The sequence below is a fragment of the Embiotoca jacksoni genome, unplaced genomic scaffold (genome assembly GCF_022577435.1).
Source record: "Embiotoca jacksoni isolate LCO1_2020_lvr unplaced genomic scaffold, fEmbJac1.0.p SCAF_7, whole genome shotgun sequence".
NCBI lineage: Eukaryota > Metazoa > Chordata > Actinopteri > Embiotocidae > Embiotoca > Embiotoca jacksoni.
The window spans coordinates 14167571-14192780 of NW_027185425.1; the positions used below are offsets into that span (position 1 = coordinate 14167571).

At 42.1% G+C, this 25210-nt stretch overlaps 1 protein-coding gene across 1 annotated transcript in view; it reads left to right on the forward strand.

Moving 5' to 3' along the window:
- Positions 1-16997, forward strand: part of dlgap3 (discs, large (Drosophila) homolog-associated protein 3) — a 126681-nt gene extending 109684 nt beyond the window's left edge. The window contains exons 5-14 of the mRNA XM_069176282.1: positions 122-330; positions 1367-1469; positions 1581-1797; positions 3244-3782; positions 5944-6038; positions 7000-7219; positions 8857-9151; positions 9251-9342; positions 9540-9686; positions 10297-16997. Of these exons, the coding sequence (XP_069032383.1) occupies positions 122-330; positions 1367-1469; positions 1581-1797; positions 3244-3782; positions 5944-6038; positions 7000-7219; positions 8857-9151; positions 9251-9342; positions 9540-9686; positions 10297-10611 (2232 nt within the window). The 3' untranslated portion in view covers positions 10612-16997. The remainder of the gene's footprint in view (positions 1-121; positions 331-1366; positions 1470-1580; positions 1798-3243; positions 3783-5943; positions 6039-6999; positions 7220-8856; positions 9152-9250; positions 9343-9539; positions 9687-10296) is intronic.
- The last annotated feature ends 8213 nt before the right edge of the window (positions 16998-25210 follow it).

The following is a 25210-nucleotide window of genomic DNA, read 5'->3' on the forward strand; positions in this document are numbered from 1 at the left end:
GTCCACATGGTTTGTACATTTCTACTCACCACATGTTGAATTTTTCAGATCATTCAGAGTTGATCTTTTTTTATGGTCCCCTTTGATTACGTGAATCTTTGGATGAATATGACTGTCTCAGGTCCCATCAGAAGATTGGGGAGGTGGATATGGCGGAGCGAGTGACAGTGGAGGGGAGATCCCGTGCCGTCGTATGCGGAGCGGCAGCTACATCAAGGCCATGGGTGACGACGACAGTGCCGAATCAGACACAAGCCCGAAAGCCTCTCCTAAATCCACCCTGATTGCCCAGAGGGATGCCTTCAGACGCTCCATCAGCATGGATCAAAGGTCAGATTTACTGCTTATAATAAAGTTAACTTTTGAGCTACTCCTCAGATTTTAAAAACTAGAAAGTAGTCTTTTTTTTTTTAATTGTTGCAATACAGAAACATAACATTAAACAAGGATATGATAGATGTGACACAATTACACTGTGGTACATTACAATACAATACAAAACAAAGACAGAAAATGGACAAGGACAAAACACAAAACCTTCTTGGAACAAGACGAACCTGCAAAAACCATAAATTACTGCAGCTCTTGGAGAGTGAATTGAAGCCACTGAGTTGATCTGTAGACGCACAATACCGTGACATATCCACTTTGGTTAGAGTTAGGATTAGTGTTGGGGTTAGTCATCTCGGGATGTGTCATGCAGTAAAGTGAGTGTATTATGCATTGGGTCTGTTGTGTTAGCTCCGCCTACCATCTCTGGTGGAACAACCACTGCTGGGTGATGATAAACGTCACTGAACTGTGCGCCTCTTGTGAACCATTGTGTTACCTCATTCAGTGATTGATAGTGACCAAATGAAAATCTTTCAGTGTTTATGCATAGCTTATTTAAGGGACTTGCAAAAGAATGATTAAAAAAAAGAGGTGCCAACATATCCTAAGAAAAACAGTAGATCCTACATTTCCCATAGGTTGAGAGAATCTTTCTCCCTGCTTATTTTGCAACCTCCACATATACAGGGTTATTTCCCAGACTTTAGCAAGCTCCGTCCAGAGTCACAGAGAGCGTTACATATACTCATACCTGTTTTCACAGGCTGTGTAAAAGTGGTGAAGTGGCCCTTTAAGATATCGAATGACCCATTTCTGTCATTACTCATTGAGATGCCACTGTGTGTGTGTGTGTGTGTGTGTGTGTGTGTGTGTGTGTGTGTGTGTGTGTGTGTGTGTGTTACAAACAAAGCAAACAGCTTATGATTTTACAGCCACAATATAACATAATGTAACCAACTATTGGTGTCATTACAGTTGTTTTACCTGTTCTAGTCATCTCATTTAATGGTGATTGTGTTAGTGTGAATTCCAGGTACTCATGCAAGCAGTGCACAGATTCCTACCCCAACAGTCGGACCACACCCAAAACCCACACCCGTTCCCGTAGTTACACCCGCTCTTTGACCAGCTCACAGGTACCAACATACTTTGTTGTTTTAGGTGTATGTGGAATTTGACATTATATATTAATAAGAGCTCATCTTCCCAGCTGAAGTGTCTGTCTCACCCTCCCTCTCATCCTGCAGCTGGGAGACACGTTGAACCGTCAGTTCGAGGCTGTGTGTGAGACCATGTTTGGGGAGGTGGAGTCTCAAGCCGTCGAGGCCCTGGATCTTCCAGGTGTGTTCCGCACGCGCAGTCACAGCTACGTCCGCGCCATCCAGGCCGGCTGCTCCCAGGACGACGACTGCCTCTCTGTCTTCTCCATGTCTGGCCCACAGGGGAGCATCAAGGGCGGGGCCGGTGAGTGCGAGGTGTAGTCCGCCAGGATGTAGAAAGTCTGTCAGTGTTCGACGGATGTGTGGTTGCCTTTCATGTGGTGGCAACCCGGTGGGAGACGCAGCAGGAGAGGGAGTTTTATGACAGCCCGTGTCTGTTCACCTTGACACTGCAAGCCTGTGCACAAACCTTCATTCACTGCACCGCTGCATCTCACATGCAGTGTGTATCCATTTTTAATTTTGAGCCATTTTTTTCCTCTATTCTTTCAGCCTATAATGATCTCACTTCTTCACCCGAGCCTTTTGAGTTTGCACACATGGGTGCATGCTATGAGCACAGACTTGTGTGTATGTTATTGTGCATGCTCTTTGTTCTCTGCCATCTCTCTCTTTTATTTGCATCTCATCTTTCCCATCGCCCTCACCCGTGTGACTGGAGGTAGCTTAGGTTCAGTAGTAGGAACAGGAAAACTTGTGATTATGATGTTAGCTGGCCGTCTTCAGCTGCTTCTGTCTCTGTCTTTCTGTTAGTGTCTCCTCCTGCTGTGGTCTCACTTATTTGTCTTCTTTCTTCCTGTCACTGTTGGTGATATTTGTCTTTTTCTGATAACTCTTCCCAATAATGCAGAATATACAGTGCATCTGGAGCTATCGTGTGTGTGTGTGTGTGTGTGTGTGTGTGTGTGTGTGCGCGCACGCGCGTGCATGCGCGTGAATGCATGCGTTTGTGTTTGCTTATGTGTGTTTGCACAGTAGAGCCACTTTAGTGCCTTGCAGGACTAAAAATGTCTCAGCTTCCAGCAAATCCCCTCTGAGATTTATTAAAGCCTTCGCGAAGTGTCTTCTACATCAACCAAAAATAAACACATGCTCTGCAGACAAAGTCATACACCTACTGCACATACATGTACGCACACATGGGAGGTTAGAGCTTAGTTAGCACCTTTGCACTCTGAAAATAAACTATATTTTTGAGGAAGCCGTCAGGCAGGAGGGAGAGACTGAATCTGCACGTCTCATTTTAATATTTCTCTCAGGAAATTGCTTCATCTTCTTAAGCAGCAGAGTTAAGTTAGCTCAAGGGAAGAGGTTTTCTTTAGTCACTTCTGTCATGTCTGTCTTCGCTCCCAGCTTCTCAGTGAAATTCCTACCAAAAGCAGGTTTTTTTAAGAAAAGAAATAGCACTTTTGAGTTTTTAAATCTTTCTGTCAAACCTTAAATTGACATTATTTCTTAATCGTTTTGTTGTTTTCTCTCCTCTCCTCTCTATACTGCTTGTCCTTCTGTTTCCTTAACAAATCTTCCTTTTTCACACTTTACCTTTACGGTCTCCTTCTCTTTTCAGTCTGTTCCTTTTGTAAGTATCCAGCCCCCCCTGCTCCCTGCTGATATACTGTATACCTATTTTTCTCTTAACAGCCCACTATGCCTCTGTCTTTCCTCTTTCCCTACTCTTCTGCCACTTCAGTCTTTCCTTATCGTAAAGGTGCGCCTCCCCCACTCCCACCTCGCATGTCAAAGTCTTCACTCTCTGTGCGAGCACAAAGCAGCACCGAGTCCACCCAGGATGCCTACTTCCAGAGCAGCGGACAGCTGGCCTCAGGCTCGGGCCCAGGGCGCCCCAAGCTGCACAGCAACTCCGTGGACCTGGGCAGCTCTGACGGGCCATCGGGTCGCTCCTCCAGAGGAGCATACTACACGGCCAGTGGCCCCGGACGTTCCCGGCAGCACAGCAACTCTGCAGAGAGCCTGGACGGGGTCAGGGGCTCAAGGGAGCTGGTGCCCTACGGAGGGGGTCCAGGAGTCGGGGTGAGGGCCAAGCACAGCAGCTCGGCTGACAGCCTGCTGGAGGGGCCACCGAGGCCAGCCAGGGAGAGGGACGGCAGGGTTGGAGGAAGCCTGGGGAAGTCCACCTCTCTGCCTCAGAACAGCATAATGCTGAGTAAAGTGGGAGGGCAGGATGAAGGGCGCGGGGGCAGAAAGTGGAGACCATCCATAGCTGTGCAGGTGAGAAAGAAGAGTTTTACTTCATCCAAACTCTGTAACGAACATCTGCCAGATTTTTAAGTCCTTAAATTACTTATTTTCTTTGAATTGAATACTTTTTTTTCCTAAACCCAAAAATATTGTATTTACAATAATATAAACTACAAAAAAGGCAACAAATTCTCACATTTTACAAGCTGGGATCAGAATATGTTTGCCATTTTTGCTTAAGTAATAATTACTTTACAGATTATTAATTTTCAGCTAAATGATGAAGTGACAAATGGTTTCAGCAATAATCAAAATAAAGTCCAGTTAAACAAAGTGCAAGCTGAGAGACAGACAAGAAGATCAAAACTACTCTTGGCTGAATTCAGAGACTTCCAGAGCTGCCTCCAGTCTCGGTGCCAAGTTTAGCCTGCTGCTTGTATTTCCATATTTAGCATACCGATTTGAGGGTGACATCTATCATCTACTATAAAGCTACAGTTTTACATTTTGGAAGGATTACCACTTTATGTGTGTATATGTTACATTGAAGGCCCAGCTACTTAGAGCTCACTAAACCATATGGGGAGTCTGCTTTTAGCCAGTGTGACCCGATGCATTGGAATAGTTTTCCTGAAGATCTGAGGGACTCCTCTTCTGCGGACTTTTTCAAAAGACGTATCTTTTTAGCTTATCTTTTAATTGAAGTTTTAATGTTTTATCTATTGTTTGTCTTTTAATTGAGTTGTATTGTTTAATCTTTGTTTTACATTGCATTGTTTTTTCTTATTCATTTGTTGTATTTTTTTTTTATCTTGCTCTGTGAGACAATCTGGGATTCATTGTTGTGTAAAAGTTGAGTTAGCTTATCTAAATACACAAAGAGAGAAACAGCTGTTCTGCCTCTGCACATCTGTAAATTCACTGTAACACCCCTTTATAAGACACTTTCTTTTGAACTTTATAATGGCACTGAATAGGATATTAGACAACTGCCTTGGATATTGAATACTGCCTTTTTAAGGGGATGTTAAAACCTCATGCAGTATAGTGGCAAATGCATGCAGAGCCAAAGAGAGCATAGGACAGGGATGGTGTAAGCTCATTAGCCTGTCCTAATTCTTAAGATTTATCAAGCTTTGTCTGTTTTAAGCTTAGTCTTGAGAGCAGGAAGCGTATCTGCCTCCCGAACTCAAACTGGGAGCGGATGTCACTGGAGAGAGGAGCCTGATAACTAAAGAGTCTGCCTCCCGTTCTAGTCCTGGAAACTCTCAGGACCGTAAGCAAGCCTGCACTCTGTGTTGGGATGATGGAATACCAAGAGATACCTTCACCAAGTGATATCCTCATGAAAAAACACAAAATGATGTTTTTACACTTTAGTTTTGTCAATTATAAAATAACTGCTGAACCTTTGTAGAAAACCAACCTAGCTGTTTCCATCATGAATCTATTGCTGTGTTCCAAAAGGCGTACTTACTGTATGTCCTAACATGCGTAAGTGTGTTTACACTGTCAATATGGAAACATGCAGTGTGCTTACAAGTATGCGGATGTTGCACTCAAAACAGATTAAAACATTGTGAAAAGTGTGAAACACTAGACACTTTTCACCCTAAACGGTCGCCATCTTTGATACATAAAGGAAACAGGAGGACCACCGACGTAAAGAGTTTTCAAATTAAACTGAATGAGGAAGCTGCAGCTGTTGCAGAACACCTCACGAGTGTTTATTTTTCACCAAGTACCACCATACTGCTGCTGGACAGAAGCCATCAGTGTGTTTATTGCGTTTGTTAAACAGAGGGCACAAAAATACGTTAATTTCTGGGTGAAATGATTAAAGCTGGAAGATGATGATGCATTCAAATGCTACGGTCATTTCCGGTCAGTGCAGAACAGCAGTGTGCGGTTTGAGAGAACATTACCCTGTCAAAATTCAAGTACGACAAAAGTAAGAGTCCGAACACGTACGAGTGCTATATGTTAGTGTACTGAGGGATAACCAGCTGCTAGCTCTAGCCGGTTTTGATTTCATGAGAGGTGTATCGATCTTGTCACCTAACTCTCAGCAGGAAAAAACCTTATTTACCAAAACATGGCAGTATTCATTTACTTTAGATTGTGTATGATATCTTCAGGGTGTGTGTTTGAAAAAATACCTCTGCTCTCTGACTGGTTTCTTCTGCTGCAGGTGGACAGCTCCGAGACTTTGTCAGATTCAGACGCAGAGGGCAAAGCTCTGACAGAGGTCCACTCCATAGGAGTCCAAGTGGAGGATGACAAAAGGTAAAGGAAGTGCAACTAAAAATCTAATCAGTCACAAAAGTGTTCATCATTGGCACCTCTTCAAAACTTGAGCTGTTTATTTTTGTCTGACATTTATTACTTTCATTATGAAAACAAACTTGCAAACTAAAATGACAGTTTGTTTATTTACTCATCTATCTTTGCCTGAAAATATGTGGCTTCATCAAGAAGTTTCAGTCTTTGTGCTGTAATTTATGTGAATAATTTCAATTCCTGATTTGAAGAAAACCTCCATCTCCCGAGCGCCCGACAGTGCAGCCACCTATGGTTGATTTCTAGGCTAGATCCTATTATTTCATTTAACATTTCATCAGACATCACAGCTTGAACTCCGAAACACTTTGCTCCAAGAATGTCTTGTTTTTCGCCATTAATGAGTGTAACCATGACTACTGCAAATCATACACTCGACATGAATTTCACACGTGATTCAGCTCCCTCTCCTAATTATATCCAGGCCCTGCTTACAGGTCAGATTGGCAAATTTGCACGCAAACACTCGCAGCATCACATATTCCCACAACCTCGAGCACTATGCAATCATGCTCCTGTTCACAAAGTCCCCCACCTCCTGCAATCATCAGGTATGACAGTGTGACATCGGGGGAGGCCGACAACGGAAATCTGAGTCACAGCTCACACCCCATCAGACAGCAAAGACGGATGAGGGGAGGTGGGGTATAAACTTGTAGTAGAGTAAACACTCATCACTGAGTCCACTGACGTGACATTTGCACACACTGGTGCGTCATATGCCAGAGGATATAGCAGGACTTATCACAACCAAGTGAGTAGTAATGACTGCAGTGACATAACGGCCCTGCTCAAATAGGAGTTATTTAGAATTATTAGAAGAAAAACATATGAGAAGAGGTTTCGTGCATGCGATGCTCTGTGTGACTGAATCGTTCTGGGCCCGCTGTGACTCCCTGTTTTGCAGGCGCGCTCGTTTCAAGCGCTCCAACAGCGTGACGGCAAGCGTGCAGGCCAACCTGGACCCCGAGGGCTTCCCGGGGCTCAGCATCGCCGTGCCAACGCAGGACAAGAGTCTCCAGTTCGGCTGCTCCTTCCAAAGGCACTCATCAGAGCCCGAGTCTGCCAGCCAGTACGCAGAGTGCCAACGCACCGTCCACACACAGGGGCAGTGGGCCTACAGAGAGGTAAGTCTACTGTTATATTAAATGTACCCCTCATATTTATCACCAAAACACAATATTAGTAGATGCATTGAATGCATTTCTTCTTCACAGAACATATGCAAATACATTTTTCAATAGACATTTTGGAACCTTCTTTACATTTATGTTCGCTGGAAGAGTCTTGTCAGACCGAGTTCTTGGATAAGGACAGTATGGACAGAGACGGCTAAAAGGCCCCCAGAGGCTGTTTTTTAATAGCCTTGCTAACCTTTCTGTGAGTTTTGATAAAGGTAATCTGTAGAAAAATATAACTGCTGTTAATAACTTTCCACTGAAAAAAAACCAACCTGCCACATTGTTTTTATTTGGATGATTATGAAAGACTTATAACAACCATCATTCAAAATTATATTCCTGCATGAATATTCATGCAACAGTTACATTGAGTTAATCAGCTCTCCAATTGATTATTTCTCTCTTTTGTTTTTAAATTAAAAAAAAGTCCAGCATTCAGAGAAACTGTTTTCTCGAGTCTGTTTTCATCAGAATTTATGTAATGAATGATTTCTTCTTTGTATATTAAAGAGGGCCACAAAAAACTATATATTTTTTTATTTTCCTTTAATTAACTGGTTGGTAAAAAAAAAGAGAGAAAGGAAAAAAAAAAACTGGAAAATATAATTTCCAGTTCAACACTGTTCATGAAGGTATGAAATTGCCTTGTTTTAGACCTACCACCAGTCCAAATCCCTTAAAATGTCTACGACATAAGTAGGAGGACAATCAGTAAATTCTTAAAGTTAAAAATGAAAGAAAAATAATACAATAATTACTTAATCACTAAAAGTTGCCGATTTATTTTTTTCTTGATTAACAAATCGAGAAATCACCACAGCTCTTAGGTAAATATAAAATCATGTTAGTGGTCCAAATACTGTCTGATATGTTTTCATATGGACCAGAATAAACAAAATAAAATGCAAAAATGAAATAATCCTGAACAGATTAGCTCACTAGTGCTTCTCATCTACCCTCATCGGTCATGTGCTCCTCATCTTGCAGGCTATGGTGGACCGTCATGAGCCTCCTTTTTTTTTGCTAGCTGGCAGTCCTCTGCCTCACTGGCACATTTATTGCCACGGTACAGTCACCAGATGTAAATCAGTGATATGACATGAAGCCTTTGGCCGGAGTGTCAATGGTACTGACCATGCATGTCCTTCTGCATTTGAAGATTCAAACCCAATGACCTGCTTAAAAAGCTGACTCAATAGCACTACTAGTGGTCCAAAAATGTACAGGAATTTTATAATTGGATCAAAAGATACCAAAGGAGCATCATTTTCTTTTAATTAATCATTTTAGGATTTCATACATCATTGGCACCACTACTCTGACGTTTTAAACATGATCAGGTGGTTTTTAACATTACCCTCAGTAACTGTGTTCACATTCTGCCATTCACTTTTTGATATGAGCAGAAGTGGGAAGGTGCCCCTCATTTCAACACTGAATATGAGACCATTTAGTGCAGCTGCTGTATTCTTCATTCACTGTGACAAAGAGTGGAGGTTCAAGTGAACATTGTGAGATCAGTACCTTTTAAGAATGGCCGTAATACCTTTTGTCCAAACACCGTTTCTCTGATGCCGTAGCAGGACTTTATCCAGAGTGGCTACACCACCGAGGCCTGCCAAGCGGACCCGCGGCCCCATCAGCACCCACACTTACCTCCACGTTCCCACTCTCCTCTGCCCATTACCTCCGAGCGAGCCTGGGCGGGGACACCGTCCCTTGAGGGCCCCCGCAGCCTGCCTGACTCGGGCAGAGCTTCGCCCTGCATGAGAGATGGAGAGTTCTTCCTACGCCTCCTGCAGACAGAGGTGGAGCGGATGGAGGGCTGGTGCCAGAACATGGAGAGGGAGGCGGAGGAGAACGAACTTCCAGAGGAGAGTGAGTTTGGGAGGAGGATCAGAGATAAAGATGGATCCTATGAATTCTTGGATTTCTGAAACTACTTGTGTGCTTCTTTTTTTTTTTTCCCTTTTCCAGTTCTTGAGCTGATTCGAAATGCAGTTGGCAGTGCACAGATGCTCATGTCTCAGAAAGTCCAGCAGTTCTTCCGCCTCTGCCAACAAAGTGTGGTGAGTATGTGTGACTGCATGCGTAATCATGACAACACACGTTACACATGGTGCATGGTACGGGATTCACTGTCGTTGAAGGCACAATCTGCTTGGCTTCAAACACTCCACTGGAGAAACTGGTCTTACTGTATATGATTTATCTTTCTTTCACAATCATGTCACCCATCACGTGTTACGTCTCCCCGCCAATCCAGGACCCATCAGCCTACCCCCAGCCCACCTCTCAGGACCTGGCAGCCTTCTGGGACCTGCTCCAGCTCAACATAGAGGACGTCAGGATCAAGTTTCAGGACCTCCAGAGGCTCAAGGACTCTGGCTGGAGGCTCCCACCTGAAAAGAAGGTGAGAGACTCGGGGGTCCAAACATCCCTGGTTTCCCTTCAGCACTCTCCCAGAGCTAAGATGGCAGTGTGCAGGCGGGTAGTGCAGATGGTTGTGCCCTCCAAGCCTTTGCAGGCTGTGAACATACAGAACAGCAAGAGGAACTGATGTGAGCTGCCCACAAGATGGTTTACTGCATCGGATCAGGAAAAATAAAATACTTGTTCAATTATATAAAAAAAAAAAAAAAAAAAAAAAACTAAGGCTACTCACTGATCAACTACATTATTCTCGATAACAAACTAACAGTTGTTTCTCTTTTCTTCTTTTTCTTTTATATTACCTTTGTTACCTCGTCCTCTCCCATTTCATTTTCTTTCGCACCATCCAATGCCAATGCATGCTGAGTTACTTCTTGCTGATTTTTCATTTCTCTCAATTTTCGGCCCATAATTCTTCTCTTAAATTTGTACCCTTTTCGTTGGCGGTTTTCCCTGTTTCTCATTCATTTTGTATCCCCCAATATCTCCTCCTTTTTTTTTTTGCATGGGATCCCTTTTCCACCACCACACACGATAAATCCACTGTCCGTTTTCATCGTATACCTACGTCGCACCATCGCCGGGGCCAGGAGGACAAGAAGCTTCCTCCCCCGTTACCAAAGAAGCCGGCAGGCGGGGTGAGCGGCAGCCTCCGAGCCGATAGCGTTGGGGATGCGGTCGCAGGAGGTGGAGGTGGGGGGTCAGGGGGCCTGGTGGTGCCTCGGGTGGGAGGGCACACCCTACCCATCAGGGAGAAGTCCCTGGACCTCGGGGACCGTCAGAGGACAGAAGCGAGGAGGAGGCTGCTGCAGACCAAGCGCACCGCCTCCTTCAGGCAGAACTCGGCCACGGAGAGCGCCGACAGTATCGAGATCTACATCCCTGAAGCCCAGACTCGACTCTGAACGCAAGTCTGAGGTGTCTCCCTCCCGCCTCCTCGCTCACCCTCGCCCCTGCAACCCTGACCTGTGCACTAATCTCAGCCCAGTTCTGGAACGCCCCGCTGTTTATGTGCTATTCCCCCTTTGGCATTTCCATCCAATTAAGTTATCATACTCATTAAACAAGCAATGACAGCCATTTTAGTGTCTTGAAATTTGGACATTTTACTGACACAAAGGCCTCGACCTGAACTGGTAGCTAGCAGATGAGTTACAGACAATTTTAAGTCTCTGAATTTCCTTTTTTTATGATCATTTTGGCTGACAACAACTGAGAAACAGTCCACTTTTATAACAGTAGTCAGCAGAGGTTCACGCAGTAGTAGCATGCCTGTGCGTGTTCACTTAGCACATCTCCATCACTGAAAATAAAGGGCTCAACAGGCACCTCTGACCTCTGACAGAATCTCCCTGTGTGGATCCCTGATGAGATTTGCAGCAAAATCAGCTCCGTGCTCTATTTGTGGGGTTTCTGAATCACGACTAAGACGCATCCGCACGCTTCACTGATGTTACCAGTATGGATGAATAAACATGGATGAATTTCTCAGCATCAGTTTAAATGCCTCTAAAGTCAGATGGTTGGCAGACCCCAAAGAACATCCCCCCCCCCCCAAGCATTGTCAGCCAACTTACAGCTGGCACCTTTTCACCCAGGTGCCATCTGTCCGCACAGGCGCCACACTCTCAAATTTTTATATCCCTCTCTCTTTCCTTCCTCACGTGCCGTGTATCCGTTGACGACCGTCAGTATTCAGCTGCGAGGTTGCTTGAATGTGCAAGTGCTATTTGTACATAGAGTGCACACTCATGTTTGCCAAAAGGAGCTTTTTTTGCAGTGTAGCATCACAGCCTTGACAGCTAGAGAGCATCACAGACAAAAAAACAAACAAAACAGCCGTTTGCTTCTTTCTGAAGTTTCAAGTATTCGGGAGTGGGGGTTTCTGGGAGTTTTAGGGGCGGTGGCTTTTTGTGGCTTTTCAGGACTTTAATGAAGAAGCCCCCCTTTTCACTGTGAGACTATAGCACCACCCAGTGGTCAAACGAGGACCCAAACTAACAACAGTGGTCTGCAGAGAGTTCTTTCCACCTCAGTCAGGAATTAACAGACACCCGCCTGATGAAACAGCCATGAAAGAAGACCAGTTTCTTTATCATTTTATTTACAGTTCTCTCCCTCGACACGCAGCGTGGTTTTCCGTCTCTTGAATATTATTTCAGTGGACTTTTCTATGATGCTTGTTGCTTTACGACCAGGGCAGTGGATCACAAAGTGAAAGAGGGAGATCTGCCAAAGTCTTCAGCAGAGTCCGCCCGCCTTGCTTGAAGTACAGTCCTCTCGGTTTCACACAGCACCGAAGGAAAGAACTGAAAGAAGACCAAAGGAATTGTGTTCAGTGAACAGCAGCTCCCTCTGAAAGCCGTCCAAAGAGTCGTCACAGACAGGAAACCATCAGTTGGGGAATTACAGAAAAGAAGCAACTTGACAAACCTTGGTAATTAAACTGAGATTAGCATATTATATGAATGAATGGATTTAAGTATGTTTGTTCCTTTTCCCTTTATATACCTCCTGAAATCATACTATCTGGTGTTTCCACTGAAAGTGTAGCATGATTTTAAAAGTTTTGAAGGTCTTATTTACAAACTTATGTCACTACAGATGCTCCTAATTTAAGGATTTTGTGTGGATGTTGGGTAAAGGCATGTGTGTGAACGCACTAGAAGCACTGAATATGAAGGGTTGTGTGTCGCAACATGTGACGAAGCCCAGTCAACACTAAAATGTCCAAATCTGCAATTTTGAAAAAAGAAAAAAAACACAAAATAATCTATTAGCATGACCTCTTTTCTTTTTCCTTTTCGAACATTTGGATGGAATGTGTTGGCAAAATAGGATATTTTAATGGGAGATGTATATTTTATAATATAATCTACATTTCTAGATTAGTAGAGACTACGGAGTACAGTATATGTACCAAAAAAAGCATATATCAAATGTGAAACACTACAGTATTATTATGATAGATTATAGCATTGTGTGATACTACAGCTGTGTGGCATATCCAGACTCAGTACATGTGAAAAAGAATTTCAAATGATTATTATTACCTTCAGTTTGTGAGTCAGGTTCACAGGGTATTACTGGCAAGAGTGTTAATTGCCAAGTATGATCCGCCTTAGGCCTACTATCTGTCTGTGGTTCTAACAACATATTCTGCTGTATCCTCCTCCTTGTATTCCCTTTTTAGAACCAACTACATGTGCCTAACCAGCTATATGTGGAGGTTTCCTTTGAACACAGTTTACAGTATATATATATATATATATAGTGACAGATATGTAAATAGAAAAGTGTGAAATCTGCAGAGAATATTGTAAAAGACAATGTTTTTATCGTACTAACATGCCCTCACTTTATCTCGCTCACTTTCACTTGCAATACACACACAAGACTGGCAGATTTTGTTGATGTTATTACTGCATGTTTTATGACAGCCTCCTTTGAAAAATTTAGCAGGATCTCATTTTAAAAGGAAAAGCAGATTTTGTAGCCTTTTGTGATTGAAAAAAGAAATTAATAGAATTTTACAGCAGTTATTACAACGAGTCACCTACTTTGTACAAAGATGATATCTTTGGAGGACAATGATACTGGCACCCTTGAAAACTTTGGAAAATGTATGTTTTGATTTGAATCGCAACAGATCAATTTAACAACCTCTGTGAAACAAGCTGCACAGGCAGTGGAAGAAAAAAGGTCCGACGTCATGTTTAATTCATTCACAGCAGTGCGGGTTGCAGAGCGGCCTTTTTTCTTTATCTTTTTTTTTTTTTTTTTTAAATCCCATCATCCTTTCTCCTTCTGCTACCCTCCAACTTGACAACATCTCAATGGTGTTGGGCACAGCCCTCATCAAACAAAGCACAAAGACCTGCTTTAATACTGTTACTCCACTGTGAAGGACTTTTGACTCCACCCTCACAATCCTCAAAACCTACGTGCGGAGGGGTGGCAAGGTCTTTCCATTACAAGCTGGCCTTGAGGGACACCAGGAATCAAAGAGGCTTTGTAGCAACTACTTCTTCAATTCTCGCTGATCTTCTCCTCTCTACTTTTTGTCACAAGTTGAGGTGTTCAGCCAGCCACCTTGCCTTGAAACAGGTCCATTGCAAACACACTTTTGGTGGTTGTGATTTCCATGTATTTTTTGTTCAGTATTGTATCTATCCTCCTATATCTGCACAGTGTAAAACACAGGCCCCCCCCCCCCCTCCTCCCCAGCACCTGAGTGTGTAGTTGTACAAACATGATCTGAGCACTTACCAACACAACAGACGGACTACTATACGAACTCCTTCACCTCTTTCTATAAGTGCAAAAACCCCACATGGACAGCCAGACGGACAAGTCAACTCCGAGTACCTCAGTTTCTAGCAGCAGTGTCTCTGACCCCGACCCAGGCTTCTGGCCTGTGTCCTCAGGGGAACCCTCGCAAACCAACAGACCCCGCAAATGCAGGGCCACATCAGTCCTGCAGGAGTGTTCACATTCTCTGAACAAGAGGAAATCACTTGTTGTTTGAGCCCAGATTCTCTTTTAGCCATTTTTCCAGACACTGTAGAGCAGCACGGTAACATTACAGTGGGTGGCGGCTGAGGCAGCAGCTCAATTGTAGCCGATATGTGAGTGTGCGTTTGTGTGTGCTGTATACTGACTGTGCAACTGCAACAAACTGGAGCTGGAGGGATGTAGCAGATTTGAGTTTTAATTTGACATTTCTGAAGCAGAGCTGCTCTGAAGGATAAAGTCAGTCAACAGAAGAAGCTAAGGAACTAGGTTTGACCCACTTGTTCCATTATTCACAGAAATATTTAAAACTGATCCAGTGTTTAAAAAAAATTCTTAGCTTGTTGAAGTTATCATGAGCAATCATTAGCATTAGCAATTGAATGCTGTTAAATAACCAGCAACAATAGGAAATGTTGGGATAGCTTTAGCAGTAACTGGATATAGTTCCCAGGACAGTGAATAAAGGAGGAGACTGTAACATCAACAACATCTCAAATAAATACATCAAACAAACATAAATTCCATATTTCCATAATGTTTCCTTTACTGTTTCACACAATTTGAGGTTTGACTTGGCAGATTTAATTACCTAACCTTGTTGCACACTTTCTAACCATTATGGCCACAAATTTGTTTAAAATTTCCATTATGAATGAAATCAATCTATTGGAGATGATATCAATGACATTAAAATATATTTTGGGGTGCGTGCATAAGCTAGCATTATTGTGATGTAATGAAAATCACATAAGGATTCAGTCGGTGTCTTGGCAAAGCATGTAATGCACTGGAATATATCATGTTAGAGTCACGTTTTGCCTTCTCTAGGCGTGTAAAGTACACGCATGTATGACCGTCGAAAAAGGAGGTCACATGACGAAGTACAAAGAGTGATAATGGATGGAACAAGCACAGGATTTTCACCCGGGGAGACTGTTGTTTCAGTCTGTGAAAAAGTCTTTATGGCTTTCTTTTCAGTAACATTAGTACGATACTTACTTGAACATAAAGTAGGTATAGCTACTTTTGTAAAATTATATATTTTAACCATCTTCTCTTCAATGTAACCAAGAAGTTTTGGTACCTCAATCAAAACAGATTGCAACCGAGTCACATTCAACCCAAGCCATTATTCTTTCTGAACCAAACCACATGGTTTTTGGTGCCTAAACCAAGCTTTTCACACCTAGCCAAAGAAAAATATGACCCTACTACGGTACCCTCTAGTGGACTAGAGTGTGTATTACACCACTTTGGCATCATAACGAGAGAGAGAAGAGTATTATCTTTAATACTACGAACTTACTTTCTTCCAACTGATTTAGCGGGTTCTCCTTTGAGGTTTTACTTCCTCTTCTGCCTCCAGAGCAGCTCAAACCCAAGCAGATGTTAAACTGAAACTCCAATGTGCCTTTAGCGCTGAGGTGTAATCCTGTTTGTGTGTATTAACACTTTACTGTTGCTTTTACAGTACACGCACAGCTAACCATGTGGATCAAAGAAAACTGAGCAATTACTGTGTAATTAACAAAAAAATATATACCCTGCCACCGTCATCGTTTACAAATATGTAAATACCTGTTACAGATGGACATTGCTCTTCTCGATATTACATATATTGTTATTACAATATCATTATTATTAGTATGATTATTGTCATTAAAAGGATTAATTATTGCCATCACTTTCATTATTATAAAATGGTGTTGTCAATTATAGCTATGGGTAAACATTGTTCTGTATTCAAGGGCGAGTCTTGTATACAATAACAAAAAAAATATATAGTTTAACCTACAATGAAATGTTAAATTAATCGCTGCTACTAAGGAGATGGAGTAAAGGAAAGGCAAACTGACAATAACTCTGGGAAGACATTTTTCTCTGGGATCAATGATGGACACTCCCGTGACGGAGTGACAGATCACCAAAAGAGGAAAGTTGAGCATTGAACAGATGGAGTGCACGAAAGATCCAAACACAAGACCTTCTTTCTCCATGTGCTTTTATTCCACTCTGAACTCTCAGTGCTGTCAGAGGAGGAAAACAACACGGACATCAAACCGATACAGAGACGCTCCACTCTCTGTACTCTAGTCTATAACGTAGCAAAAAAAAAAAAAAAAAGCATCCCCTCCTTCTGTACTCCCTCCTCCTCTCCTCCTCTTTCATCTCATACATGTCTCACTGAACACCATGATTTCTAATCAGACGGGTTTGATACAGCAAGCTTTTCTGTCTTTAAGCTCAGCTTTACTCTTGAGTTCACTTGTTTTATACACTTTCGATTCAGTGCCAAGACAGCATACTGTACATACAAACATTAAATGCTTTTGTTTTTTTTCTCCTATAAAAAGAACTGACTGGACCATATAGCAATAGAGATGCCATAAGATACGAACTTTCATAATGCCACTACTGGATACACAAGATGCATGACAACACAAAGGTGACCGGGAGAAGTGGTGTGATTATAATAATGCTGGACGGCAGTGGGGAGTGGGGGACGTTGCACAGTGTACATCATGATTCTGTTTGCTGTGTTGTGGTTCTCATTTTGTACATACAAATTTATTTATTGATCTGGTATGTTTTATGGATCTAGATGTGTCTAAAGGAGCACGTCTGATAGCGCTGAAGCCCAGAGAGATGGCACACTGTGACGTGGTTTACCCCAACACAGAATGTAACACTGTCAACGTTGTCAAAACATTTTCTAATGGCTAATATTATTACTATTAATATGATTATTATAAAGCTATTTTAGCGAGTTAAATGAGGGGGTGCTGCGTCTCCTTTGTCTTTTTGTGTGTGTTGATTCTTCGACTGAATATTTTGAGCACTGAAAAACACACTCCCAAAGTTAGTCATCGCACTCAACATCATTTTTCTTCATTATATTAAATATTCATGAATACATAATTAACAATATTAGAGAATGTCTAAAAACTGTACATATTTTTCTGATCAGATTTAATTCACAGACATGATGTAAGCAAACAAGCCCACAATAATGGGCGTAACGTCGACCTTTGTGGGGGAGTCATTTCCCTTCCAGTACTGAAAAAGTGCCAATCACAGTACTGTCTGAAAAAAATATGTTGCAGTCATTGCATAAAATATCACGCATAATATAATATTATAATATTCAACATATGAAATTAAAATGATCAACGTAAGGTCAGTCATTTCTCTACTAATAAACAAGTTACATCTGGTCACAAGATAAATCAAATCAGTAATTCAATTGGACATAGCACAAAATTTGTTAAAGGAATAATCTGTAATTTGTTGAAAAAAATGGATTTGTTGTCGAATGCACAATATTTACATACATGTCCTTTGGGTATGTGGTGTGTGTGTTTTTATATATACACACACACACACACACACACACACAGCCTATTAACTTGGGTCCTTTGTAGTGGACATTTTGTTCACGTCCATCTTTCCTGCTGTATTTTGAAGAGGACATCCTGGTCTTTCTGGTGATATGTTGTGGGGTACGGTGGGATGCTGGGAACTTCCTGTCAATCCAAAATGTCATGGCCCGCGACTGGAAGATGCTGGTAGACGTCGGCCAGCAATTAATCTTGCCTCCCTCCGGAGATCGCTTCCACCAACCTCCGGCCAGATCTGGTGCTCTGGTCCCCTTCACTGAAGACTGCTTACATCATAGAGCTCACAGTCCCATGGGAGAACGCACTCAAACAAGCCTATGAACGTAAGAAGCTGCGCTAGCAGCAGAAGCAGAGCAGCGCGGCTGGAACACCAAAATCTTTCCGGTGGAAGTGGGATGCCGAGGTTTTGTGGATTATTTGACCATTAGACTGTTGAAAGAGCTGGGAGGCCTCGGTCAGGCTGTGCGGCAGACCATCAGGGCAGTCTCAGAGGCGGCTGATAGAAGCAGCTGGTGGATTTGGGTCAAGCGGAAGGACCCGTGCTGCATAACCCACTTGAGAGCCCCCCACCTGTTAACCTTTCAGCCGGCTACCATCCTCAATGTTGTCAATTTCGGGACAGTTGGGCACGGCACACAAGCTGAGGGCTGATCTTCCTGCAGCTGGCCGCCTTTGGGGAGGGTTTATAGTGTCGAAAGGCCCAAACACCCAATGACACAAGGGAACACTACTGACGATGTGTTCTGTGCACAACTGTCCCGAAATTCTACAACTGAAACCAGACCAAGATAAACTCCACACAAGCCAGAAAACCCTTCACTTGTCGATCGTCAACCACTCATTTAAAAACGAGGTTAATTCCCTGGACGTGCTCACCACCTTGGCACAAGGGACAGTCAAACATCATGTCCTGTGTTTTTTGATTCATTCATTATGAAATAATATCCCTTTCATGAAGGTCCATTGTAGTGGACACCAACAGTCTAAATGTACTTTAAGTAATGAGTCTACACTGTTTTAGGAGACAGGACCGAGACATTCTTTACAGGATAGTTGAGTTCAGATTTGGCCTCATCGGATGATGAGAGATGAGGATGAGTTTGAACTTGTGATAGATGAAAATGATGATGATGATGATGATGAAGAAGATGTAGGTGAAAGACAAACAGAGACAGACAGGGACGCTCAGGACCAGTTGTTTTATTTAGTTCCAGGATAATATATTCAATTCCGGTAATTAGCCCCTAATTGATTATCATGGTGAAAAGAATACTCTGGGTATGGAGCCTAACATCTATAATACAGTCATATCATATCAGTGATACTTTAGGTTTGGAGGTTTACCAAATGGAAAGAATAAAGAACGCAAAGTTTATCCTGGAAAGCATGTTCAATAGGAGACCATATTATTACATGTTCATGATATTTTGGACAACATGCTATACCAAGACATTTTTATGACATTTTGGAGGACATACTTCACTGACTTTTTTTAAGACTTTTTCGACAACCCACTATAGTGTGAAATATTTATGACATTTTAAGAACAGTTTGGAAAATATGCTATAGGATGATATTTTGTACCACATACAAGAGTATGACTTTTTTATGAATTTTTGGATGACATGCTATGGCATGTCATCCAAAAATTCATAAAAAAGTATGACGTTTTTGACCACAATATAGTAAAACATTTTTATGATATTTTCTATACTATAGTATGCTATAGTATGAGATTATTTTTTTTAAACCATTTTGAATGACATACTATAGTATGACTCATTTATGACTTTTTGGACGACATACAAATCCAGTCAGGCTTTAAAGTTCATCATAGCACAGAGAGAGCGCTGGTGAAAGTTACTAACGATCTTCTAATAACCTCAGATAATGGACTTGTTGTGAGGATTCCTGTCTGACCCTAGTGTGACCCGATCACCTCTCCTCATGTGTGCTGTCATTCCCCTGTCTGTTTGTGATTGTTTTGCCATGTGCTTGTGTTTTGTTTTGTGTCCCTCAGCAGTACCCTCCTCCAAGTTCCTCCCACTGCCACCGCCTCTCTCCGTCAGCACAGCTGTGCTTCATCTCCTGCGATCACCTCCAGCTGGTATAAATGCTCCGGTCATTCTCCTCCAAGCTGTCAGTCCGTCTGTTTACCTACCTGTTATTCCGTCCCCGTAAGTCTGTTCGGTTCACTCAGTGAAGTTCCGGTTCTGACTCCCTGTATGTCTCAGCTTACCTGCCGCCCGGTGTCGAAGCCACGGGTTCTCACCTGTACGGAGAAAGCATCCAGTTCGTTCCACGGAGATCATCTGCTGATGCTTTGGCAATCCTGTCTCGATCCTCGGGAATCACACAGTCGGCCCTGCCCTCGCTGTTCTTGTGTCGGACCTCGGGAAATCCACACAGAGATCCAGCCTGCCCCCTTAGTGTCGGACCATGGGATTCCACACAGCGGAGCCACGCCCCCTCGGCGCATTCTTCTGCCTGCCTACCTACCTGTCTGCCAGCTGTGATCGCCGCGGAGCCAGCTTCCGGCTCAGGATTGAAGAGGAGAGGAGAGACTAGACTCCTCGCTGAACTTTGGCCTCCGGCCGGACTTGAACACTGTTTACCTCTGCCTACTGTGTGTCAGTTGTTTTGGAGATAATAAAGACTCCCTGGTTCGAAAAACAGCTATCCTACTGTGTCTGTGTCTGGGTCCGTTAAAACACCGCCATATCATAACACTTGTCTCTGTACTTGTTCTTCTGGACCTCAGTGCTGCTTTTGATGACATGATTTTATTCCAGAGATTGTAAGATGCTATCAAGGGAACTGCATTAGACTGGTTCAGATCCTACTTATCAGATAGATTACAGTTTGTCCATGTCAACAATGAGTCTTCCAGACAAACAGGAGTTAGTTATGGACTTCCACAAGGCTCAGTGTTAGGCCCAATACTTTTTACTTTGTACATGCTTCCATTAGGAGATATTATCAGGAAGCACTGCATCAACTGCCATTGTTATGCAGATGACACGCAGCTATATCTTTCTATAAAACCAGATGAAACAAATCAGTTAGTAAAACTTGAAGACTGTCTAAAAGACATAAAGGCCTGGATGACCAAAAATATCCTGCTTCTAAATTCAGACAAAACGGAAGTTATTGTACTTGGTCCTAAACACCTCAGAAACTCCTTCTCTAATCACTTAGTTACTCTAGATGACGTTGTCTTGGCCTCCAGCACCACTGTGAGGAACCTTGGAGTCATATTTGATGAGGATTAGTCCTGTAGCCACCAGATAAAGCAAATCTCCAGAACTGCCTTCTTTCATCTAATATTAATAAAATCAGGACAATCATTCCTCAGCGTGCTGCAGAAAAATGTATTCGTGCATTTTTTAGTTCCAGGCTGGATTATTGTAATTCTTTGTTGTTAGGATGTCCAAATTAATCATTAAAAACCCTACGGTTGATCCAAAATGCTGCATTGAGAGTTTTGATAGGATTTAGCAAGACAGATCATATTTCTCCTGTTTTAGCTTCTCTTCATTGGCTTCCTGTTAAATCAAGAATAGAATTTAAAGTTCTCTTGCAGACTTAAGTGCCGTGAAATAACTTGTGTTGTGATTTGGCACTATATAAATAAAATTTTGTTTCATTTAAAACAGTGTTTAATACATGTAATTCAGCAATTTTTGAACTTTTTAATATACGGGAGAGCTAAGAACAGCTGATGGAGGAAAATAGTTTGCTGGCAGGACAGGTGAGTCACATGCTTGGATGTGCCTGGAGTTGCACATCAAGATTTGTATTTATATTTTCCTGACCTTTAAACTTGTTCATGATTCTTCCACACCATGACAAATGCAGAGTTATCCCCTAAAGTAGCATCTACATTAAATAACTATTCACCTTGGGTGCACAGTATATTGATGCTCACGTGTAATAAATGCCAAACTGTTTTTTGTAAATGCCTTTGAAGTATATTTGGTGTGTCAAAGTTCAGCACATTCATGTTCTGGTAAGAGCTGGTTAAAAGGGGTAACATACAATTAAAACACAAGATAACAGGACTTAATAAGAGGCGTAGACCTTATTTTACTTCCTTAATTCTATTGGAGGCACCGCCAGTTATTTTAGTTTTCATAATAAGGGAACAACAGTTGTAAGACTAATTTGATTAGTGTATAAGAACAGGTAATCGCGCCATTATGTTTAAAACCGTAACCAGGGCCCCGCCCGTAGTACTACTACACCTAGCAGATTCACATAATACTATATAGCTACATGGGACGGGTGTTAGTGGGAAAAACTTATTCTTTAGGTGAAATTCCTACGGTGGCGTTGTTGTGCTCCTACTAATACTATTAGTTAATGTCCTCGTGAACTTCTAACCACACCCTCCTCTTGCCATAATCGGAAGATGGTAACCTCATGTCACAGAAAAACAATATTTGTTTCCTTGACGAGTGCTTAATCCACAGAAGACAAGCAATAATGATTGGGTGCAATTCCATAAGACCAGAAGAAGCAGCATTAGCATGCAAGGATGATGTTATTTTGGCCAAGAAACGGCAACCACTCATAACTGAACCCCCCCCCGAAAACCAACAGAAGGCACTGCGACTTTGAATAGGTTGAGCGCTAAGCAAGATTTTATGGCTTTCATAACAATGAATGAAAAGCCACCCATTCATTGCCAAAGCAGATACCAGACTTGATCTCTGATCTGCAGCCTTCATCCAAGCCCATGTCGTGTAGCAGCTCTACAGATTTAGTGAGAACGAGGAGCCTGGGTATGAAAGAACAGGAATAACTTGAATCAAAGACTGTAGTTCTCTTTGTAATTTCTACTGCCTCCAACGCTATTTTACATTTTTTTTTATTTTAATAACTTCTCTAATGCAATTTAAACATTTGAGAGGCAGAGAGGCTTGCATCAGGTTACTATTTAAGGTGACGCCTAGGGGTTCTATGACCTTAAGCAGGCTGAGATGCATCAATTTGGCTTGAATTGGAGAGTCACCGGCAGAAAAATATCTAAAAGATGAAGCATGAAAAGCAGCTTGCAGTTATTTTCAGAGGATTCAGCAAAGCGCCTCGACAAGTTGACAAATGTTTTTGATCTGCTGCGATAACTGAAGCTGAGCTTATCTGAAGAATACAGTATTCTTTCTTTATTAACGGCAAACAGATGCTATTGCAAAGGATGTAAAGGCATCGCTTGAAGACGTCTAAATGTCTACATTGGCTAGCCATGCCCCCCCCCGCTTGCTTTCATAACTTAAAGGCATATTGACAAGCTTAATACAGAAAGAATGGTGCTAAGAAACAAGACTATTGATACTTCGCTCAATCAATCGATTATCAGGTGCTTGCCTGAATATTATCAAATCACATATCATGAATCCTTTGGCCTCTTTCTGAGGTTCCTCCAAGCCAATATAAGTTATCGCACACGGAAGATACTTTCGGCAGACATATCAACCAGCCAAAAACCTTAGAACTAGTCCTGTAATCAAATAATCAACAAATAGCGATTAAGATGCTTTTTCAGTGCCTTCCCCAGCTCAAGAATGATGATCAAAGAAGATGACAGTGCCTTTTTTAATTTATTTAATTGAATTTGATTTTCATTTTATTTTTACTTTTTACAAGGCAGGTTGGTCTCAGGAAAGCAGATTTTTGGGAATATTTCTTATGTAGCTTAGGTTCAACTATTTGGACCGTTATTGACATTGTTGTAATTCACATAATTACACATTTTCTGCAGATTGATCCACCAATGGATTCAGCTGTAGTATTGCAGTAGTAGTTGCAAGCAACTCCTTATTCCTTGTTTCACTCCTGTCTCTGAATATTATTCATGGCACTTCCATGTTGTTCTTTTGGTACCTTCACAGTGAAACAACGAGAACCTAAACTGCAAAAAAATCTGTCTAATTTAGAGCATGTTAATATTTCTAATCCAGCCATTTGTGATGGTAACCATGTGTGCATATATGAAGCAAACTCAATTATAGTGGTAAAATAAATTGTGTTTACAGCAAATCAATGTCCATGAATTTTTATTTGCAGACAAAAATGTACAAGTGTCCAGTTAAATTATTTACAGAAACAAGATTAAAAAACAATGAAAATGAAGCAGAAGGGAAGAAGTTTGACCGGGCCGCATTCAAAGTTTGAATGCGGAAATAGGGTCAAAAGTGTCCAGAGAAACTATTTACAATATTTACAGTAATAAGGTGCTGGTGTGAAAAGCAGCAGAAGAGAAGAGGTTTGACCGGGCCGCATTCAAAGTTTGAATGCAGAAATAGGGTCAAAAGTGTCCAGAGAAACTATTTACAATATTTACAGTAATAAGGTGCTGGTGTGAAAAGCAGCAGAAGAGAAGAGGTTTGACCGGGCCGCATTCAAAGTTTGAATGCAGAAATAGGGTCAAAAGTGTCCAGAGAAACTATTTACAATATTTACAGTAATAAGGTGCTGGTGTGAAAAGCAGCAGAAGAGAAGAGGTTTGACCGGGCCGCATTCAAAGTATAAATGCGGAAATAGGGTCAAAAGTGTCCAGAAAAACTATTTACAATATTTACAGTAATAAGGTGCTGGTGTGAAAAGCAGCAGAAGAGAAGAAGTTTGACCGGGCCGCATTCAAAGTTTGAATGCAGAAATAGGGTCAAAAGTGTCCAGAGAAACTATTTACAATATTTACAGTAATAAGGTGCTGGTGTGAAAAGCAGCAGAAGAGAAGAGGTTTGACCGGGCCGCATTCAAAGTTTGAATGCAGAAATAGGGTCAAAAGTGAAACTATTTACAATAATAAGATATAAACAAGAAAAACTGAGCTGTTCTGGTGTGAACAGCAGCAAAAGTCTTTCAATGTGACCGGGCCGCATTGGAACTGGGAGTGCGGGAATGGTCGTGGGTTTCCTGGTTGCTTCTTCTTCTCTCACTGACGTACGGTTCTGAAAGACAACAGTTCGATTTTAGACACATTTGTGTTTGATAAAGTCTCCAGAGACATTTGTTCATTTTGCACATATACTCACCTTTGCTCCGACTGTCTTCCTCCAAATGAACTCTTTTGCAAGGTCTCTCTCTATGATGACAACCATCTTCATTGTCAGCTGTCTTTCGTTTAAGTCCTGACCGGACCTGACTGTCTGCCTCAAAGTGAGGCAGGCGCTCAGCCGAATTGTCCTTCCGATCAGGTTGACCGTGGAGAGTGTGAGTGGAGTTGAGGCTGCTGCTGCTCTCACAGCTTTGTCTGACCCCCTTGTGTGACCTCTTGTGGTTGTAAGACTCTTCACCAGGGGCCGTCTTTCTCTCAAGGCTTGGTGAGATGCAGCTCTGGGTGCTGCAGCTCGGCCTTGAGGGAGATGGACTAGTAGAACAACGAGGCCTCTTCTTGGCAGGATCTGACATTTTAAAGTCGTCAGATATATTTCTCTTTACCCCTTGCCTGATGGGGGATGTGGTGCTAAGTGCCTGGCTGCTCTTGGAGCTTCCTCTGTAATTTGATGAACAGGGTTATGAAATGTGGAACACAAACACACACAGTCCAACACTTTCACAATTCTTCAAATCTCCTCTACTCTGTTTG